The sequence below is a fragment of the Chroicocephalus ridibundus genome, chromosome 3 (genome assembly GCF_963924245.1).
Source record: "Chroicocephalus ridibundus chromosome 3, bChrRid1.1, whole genome shotgun sequence".
NCBI classification, from domain to species: domain Eukaryota; kingdom Metazoa; phylum Chordata; class Aves; order Charadriiformes; family Laridae; genus Chroicocephalus; species Chroicocephalus ridibundus.
Window position 1 is genome coordinate 36,881,209 of NC_086286.1, and position 6,088 is coordinate 36,887,296.

Consider the following 6,088-nt stretch of genomic DNA (forward strand, 5'->3'; position numbering starts at 1 on the left):
TATTGTCTACTCCTCAGTGTAATTTTGGTGCTAAGTGATAAAAATGCAGTGAGAAAGCAATCCCTGCTTTTATTTGTCATGATATTTCAGCCTTTTCATGCTGAACAATACCAAAAAATGCAAAAAATTAAACCTAGAGAGCAAATACGTTCTTTCCAGATTTGCAAAATGCAAAGATAAATCAAGGTCCAGATAACTGTGCTCTGTTGGTTAGACAAACCTGCCAGGACTCAGGGTGGTAGTAAACATAGGTGCGTACAAGAAGTGCCACATTCTAAACTTCCAACCAGCTGGAAAACAGCAGCATCACAAAGAAATACCACTCCGAGAGCTACATCAACAGCACGGTTGCCTAAGCGAGCGCTCTTCTCAGAAATACTTGGAGGAGTTAGATGGCTGCAAGCCTCCAGAAGGGAAGGGCTTTGAGGCGAATCCAGCTGATATATTTGTTATATGGTGCCAGCACAATTTCCCCGAATGGCTAGAGAAAAGGGGAAGCATGAAAAGGGTCAGTTGGGAATATATGTGCATGTGGGGGAAGGGGGCAAAGAAAAGGCAAAACTAGCTGAGAACAGGCTCCATTTAAATTGCATACAGACCTCACACAAAGCACAGAGAATTGGTCAGTAGATTGAAGCCATCTGGCTGGAGGAGCCATAAGAGGAAAACCCTGCTGGAGATCTCTCCATCACGTCCCATCATGGTCCAACATCAGAGTACAGCACAGGCTTCCCCCACTCCAATCTCATGGAGCTAAATATGGGAAGAAGAGCAAGACGAGGCCTGCAAAGCTCATCGTTATGACACAGCCTCTACTCTTCTCGCAAAGTACAAACCCAGCTGGCACTCTCTCCTGCAAACTATTTCGGTCTTGACTCTATGCCTTGTTACAAAAATCCCGCTTCACTTAAAGTCTAGGTGTTTGATTCCTGGCTGCATTCCTGCGCTCAGAGAGCCTCATGTAAATCTTGACCGGAGTGATGGGAGGCTGAGCTCGTCGATCCTCCTGCACTCCGAGACAGGGATGTGAAGCTTACAGATGTCCACACTAAATACTCAGTGAAGCAGTTTCTACAACAACGCATCAGTTTGCCAGAAGGAAGGACTGGGCATCGCTGGCTTTACCTACGCTGTCCCAAGGCCTTTCTGGTAAACCTCAGGCTTTGGTGACAAGAGAGAAACTGAGTCGAGGCTACACGTGCTGCCGCCAACAGCACAAAACGCTGATGCAGACAGCTGGCTTCAGGCTTTCGTGACTCCGCAGTGAAAGACCACCCCAGGGCTCTCCTCATGTGAATGAACCAGAGGACTCCAGGTCTCCTCCTGCTCATCCTCGTCTTTTACAAGCAAGTCTGTTGTTGAAGGCAAACTCGGCATTCGTTACAACCCAGCCTGGAAACGTCTGAAGACACAACATGTTTATTATTAAGACATACAAACATGTTTTTAAATGTATAAAACATATTTTATTTTTATGGCCCAGATAAACCCTCTGACTTCGGTTAGTGCAAATTAACATGGCTTGTGTTTCAGCACACTGGTATCTGAACACTCAACGATGTGGTGGTCTCTTTATGCCAACCACCCCTCACAAATTCAGTGGTTTTCACTGTTTGTTTTTCTGAAGTCCCTCTTTCACCTGTGTTGGAAAAAAAAATAAAAAGACACTTAACATCTGGAAGAATTAAAGCTTTGGAAGTTTGCCGGTCTGATTGCCATGGTGTTGTTACAGAGTTTTTGTTCCTTATGATTCTCCCATGCAGCCCAAATACTAATTGCCAGAGATCAAATCTCAGTGCAAGTGGTTCAGTTGTTTTCCGTCATTTTGACTTGCCCATATGGAACATTCCCAAAATGTCAAAAGTCATTAATAAGTTCCGAAAATCTCAGAATTTATCATTACCGTATCAGAAGTGATTTTCAGTGATCCCAAAGGTTTCTCCCTTTAACAAATGTCATCACTGAGGTATTTCAGCTGGTGCCAACAATGCCACAGATACAAGGTATAAGAACAGTAGCACTGAAAATATATGAGGAGAGGGGCGGGGGGAGAAACAGAACTGAAGTGCTCTTGAAAAAGGAAGTTGGATTAATTTTCCCACTGGATTTTTCTTGTTTACACTTAGCTTGAAATCTTGGAAGGAAACGTAATGAAATTATTACTTGGTTATTTTACTTCGAAAAATAACCGTATCCACTGGGAAAATAAGAAAACCTTAAAAATATAAACAAGTTATTTTCAAGTGAGTCGCTCGTTCTCCTGCCAGAGTGCCATCTCTCCCTGCTCTCTTTGCAGCATTTCCTTCTTACCACCTCCAGCCACCTTTTCATCCCCCTCCGCATTTTGAGTTATTAATTTCTGTCCCGGTATCATTCTTCTCCACCCTCTAAATTCTGTTTCATAAGCTGATTGTCACTTCTTCACTGACACAGGCATTTGGGGTTTCCGGCTGACAAGCATGTGGCCAACCTCGCCCAGGACACCCGGTTCACACACGCGACAGGAACCTGCAGGAACCTCTGCGCCCTCACAGTCTCCTGACCCTGGGCAACCTTCCGAAAGGTTTCTGTCTCGCAGTGGTTAAGTAGGATGAACTGCATTTTTGGTGCAACATAGTTGTTATTCTCTTCCCTTATTCAGACTTAAGAGGGTTTTTGTCACTTTTGTTTTCTACAGTCAGAAATTTAATTTGAATTATCCAGACTTTTTTTTTATGTAACTATAAAATATTATTGTAAGACATGCTTTCTAATTATGGACTACCCAACAAGGTAAACCTGTGGATCTGTGTCTTTCTCGTTACAACCGAGCATCCGCAGGACAGTTCTCAGGATCCGTAGCATTTAATATACGTACATAGCCAACAAGTCACTTTTAAAAGCTCACTAAATTTCCTCATTTAAAATCTTGCGTGATCAGTTGTCGGACTTGAACACATTTCTTCTGCTTTTGATCATCCAACATCAAATTACGAGCTATTTGCAACCTACTCATCACTGGATTCAGAAGGTTTCCTAATTTTTCAAGAAGGGGGAAGGGAGGCAGGCTGTTGGATGCAAAGTGAACACTGACCTGCACTGACCCCTTCTGGAAAGCACCAAAAATGTACCATTGGAAACAAACCTGTACTGGTCCGGGGGGCGCGTGTGGGAACTACGTGACCTAATAGCTTTTTCCATCTCGATTTCTATGACTTTTAATCATGTTTGGTTGGAACAGCCTCAGCCTTCACAAGCTATTTGCACGGGTAAGGCTCTGGAGCAGATATACATGTCATCCATTAGCATCCAATGGACCAGAAAAGGCCCAAAGGACCAGAAAAGTTTCTTTGTAGTTGGAAGCAGAAAAACAGTAATGCGTTATAGGAAATAAGAAAAATAGCAAAACATATTCCATTTTTCAGACAAGAACACAGAACACAAATTAGTATGAAAAGAAAAATGGAGCCTTACAGAACATCTACAACGTCTAATCCCAAATAAGCTCAAACAAGGGAATACCATTTCTTTGAGAACAGTCCCATAAAATCTCTAGAGGCCGTAAGCAATTAGGACATAAGTCTCTCATCTAAAATACGACACTCCCTTGCTCCTGACCAGACCCATACTTGAGAGCGCAGGTTTAATTTTAATTCAAGAGGAAAGCGAGCCATTCTTCAATGGCCGGTGACATTCCGTTCCGTTCCTTGGAAACATCCAGTTCTGTCTAAACTGGACGACCCTCCGCAGTGCTGACAAATCACAGACCATGGCTGAACCAACTCACAGAAAGAAAATCACTTTCTTTTTCCTCTCTTGTGTACATGGACATTGTATTCGGAGTTATTTTTCGTTTCCCCGGAATACAAGGGCTTGATGAAATAAACACATTCAAAAATTATCTGCAAGAAATCAGAAATATGTCAAATTTCCAAACTTGGAAAGAGATGATGGGCTTCAACTCAAATTGGCACATGCTTTGTTTGTCTCCCTGGGACTCGATGGCCTGCATTGCTCACAGTTGTAGAAAATAGAAGACAAAGAAAACATCTCGGGAGAAGAGACAATTCGTTCAACCCAGAGACTGCAGATTTTTAGGATAGTAACTATTTTTTTCCTCCGCATTAAATTATGTGCCACTTAAATTCTTTTAGTGACAGCATTTGCTTGAAGGTGAGGTGAGTAAGCAGAGTACTAACTGTATCTGAACTATCACCATGTTGCTGGCCTCTTTCTGTCCAAACAAAAGCCATAGTGCTGCTTAAGTATCTTCCATCAAAAGTCCTACGACATGGAGAAACTCTTGAACAGCCCCTAACCCTCTGTCTACATATCTCTAACATAGTGAGCCAGCACTGTTCTTACCAACTTTGGCTTCTGTCCCACGAAGACAGTCACCCCTCTAGTTTTTCCCATCACAAGAGGCAAGGAAGCCAGCAGAAGAAATTGCATTTAATTTAAGCCATTGAATAAATTCTCCCATCAGGTTGTTGCAGCCAAACTCCTTCCACTAGGATAAAACTATATAAAGAAAAAAAAGGAAAAAAACAACTCATAAAAACGTGACATCACTACACCACTGTGCCTAGCAATGTTCCTTCTCCTCATAAGGAAGTTATCCCTAGACTGGATGGTAGTAAATATTTTGTTTGGCTGTTACGTTTAAGCTTTTGGACAAGCTAAAGATCACCCTGTTTCTAGAAATCATTATATAGCATAATGCGGCAAGAGAGGAAGAGGTCTCTTCCGGCAAGCATTCTTACTCAATTTGTTCTCTAAATAACTGGGATGGCCCTGCTTTCATTGCTTGGCATAGAGCACAGGAGTCTGGACAGAAGCCCTGCCTTCATTCCCACTTCTTCGGAAAGTCCCAGAGTTGAGTGTTTAGATCTGCCACAGAAAGAGGTTTGCATTAGTTTTCTGGTCTGGCTGCCCGTTCTACAGGCTAATGGGATGATGATACCACCTGAAGAACCTGTCCAGTTTTATCCAGGACCACACGAACAAGTAAAAAGCCTAGTCCCACTGTCCCAGAAGGGTATACATTTTCAAACTGTACTGTAACAAGAAGCAAGTGTAACAAGCACAAGCAAAGAGGTGAAAGACATTTTATTCCACATTGTATTTTACATTTATGTCACAATTTATATTTTATATCACATTTTAGCTGGAAACTCAGAAAAATATAATGAACCTCTTGCATGAACACTATTGATCCTGATGAAATAGAACAGCACGAAAGTCCATCAATACACATGACTCCTAAGGGATTCTATCTCACTCCATTAGTTTTGCTTCCTGGATTATTTTTTTTGCATTGAAATGACAAAGAGAAAGCAAACAAACATGTGGGGAAATCCAATCAATGACCTTTGCTGTCGAGTACAGTTCAACTCAACCTCAAGTACGCTCTTCAAGAAAATACAGCATTACCATCTAAAACAAAGAGTTTGCTGGTATATAAAGTCCCAGCTACGTGACGTGCCCCCTCAACTGGCACCTCCAGGCTACCTTCCACCAAAGACAGGTGGAAGAACCTAAGAGATGCGGCATGCTAAGAAAGATGATGGAAAAATGTCTCTCAGCAGCCTACAAGCTGCCCGAGACCTGCCAAAGGCCAGTGATATTAAAACAAAAATGGGAACCATCTAAACCGGACCAACTGGTTACAAGAGTTAAGTTTACAGCCTGGCAACATGCTGCTTCAAATCTTCACCTGCTGAATTACACGAGCCAGTGCAGGAACATGCACAAACCTCAGCATCTCTAGCAGATACACGTGAGGCCCCTTCCCTGCACCCCACAGCTGGCCTGAAACACCCCCTGATGCAGGAGTCTCCCCGGAGCCCATGCAAACAGAGGAGCCCCTCCACAACATGGTTTAAGCTTGCTCTTCCTCTCACTGGAGAGCCAGGAGAGACTCGGGAGCTGCGGCAGGAGTGTAGCTCAGGCCTCTATAACACAAACCTAGCACTACCTCCCTCCGCCCCAAACTGATACAAGCTCGAAAAAAATCCCCAAAACAAATCCAAAACCACCAACAACAAAAAAAAAAACTTAGAACAAACAGACGAACATGCAAAAAAAATAAAGAAAACCACCCCAGGGG

At 42.9% G+C, this 6,088-nt stretch overlaps 1 protein-coding gene across 2 annotated transcripts in view; it reads right to left on the bottom strand.

The window, feature by feature from the left end:
* Positions 1-3,490: 3,490 nt before the first annotated feature.
* RSPH9 (radial spoke head component 9) overlaps positions 3,491-6,088 on the bottom strand; it is a 45,555-nt gene continuing 42,957 nt past the window's right edge. Inside the window, exons 5-6 of one of the 2 annotated variants that reach the window (XR_010070284.1) lie at positions 4,345-4,500; positions 3,491-3,881 (exon numbers count right to left, since the gene is read on the bottom strand). Coding sequence is in view for 1 of the 2 variants with exons in the window: in XM_063328751.1 (XP_063184821.1) it covers positions 4,490-4,500 (11 nt within the window). In the remaining variant the exon portion in view is untranslated. Of the gene's footprint in view, positions 3,882-4,048; positions 4,501-6,088 lie in introns of those variants that run through there. The other variant, XM_063328751.1, reaches the window with a different exon arrangement.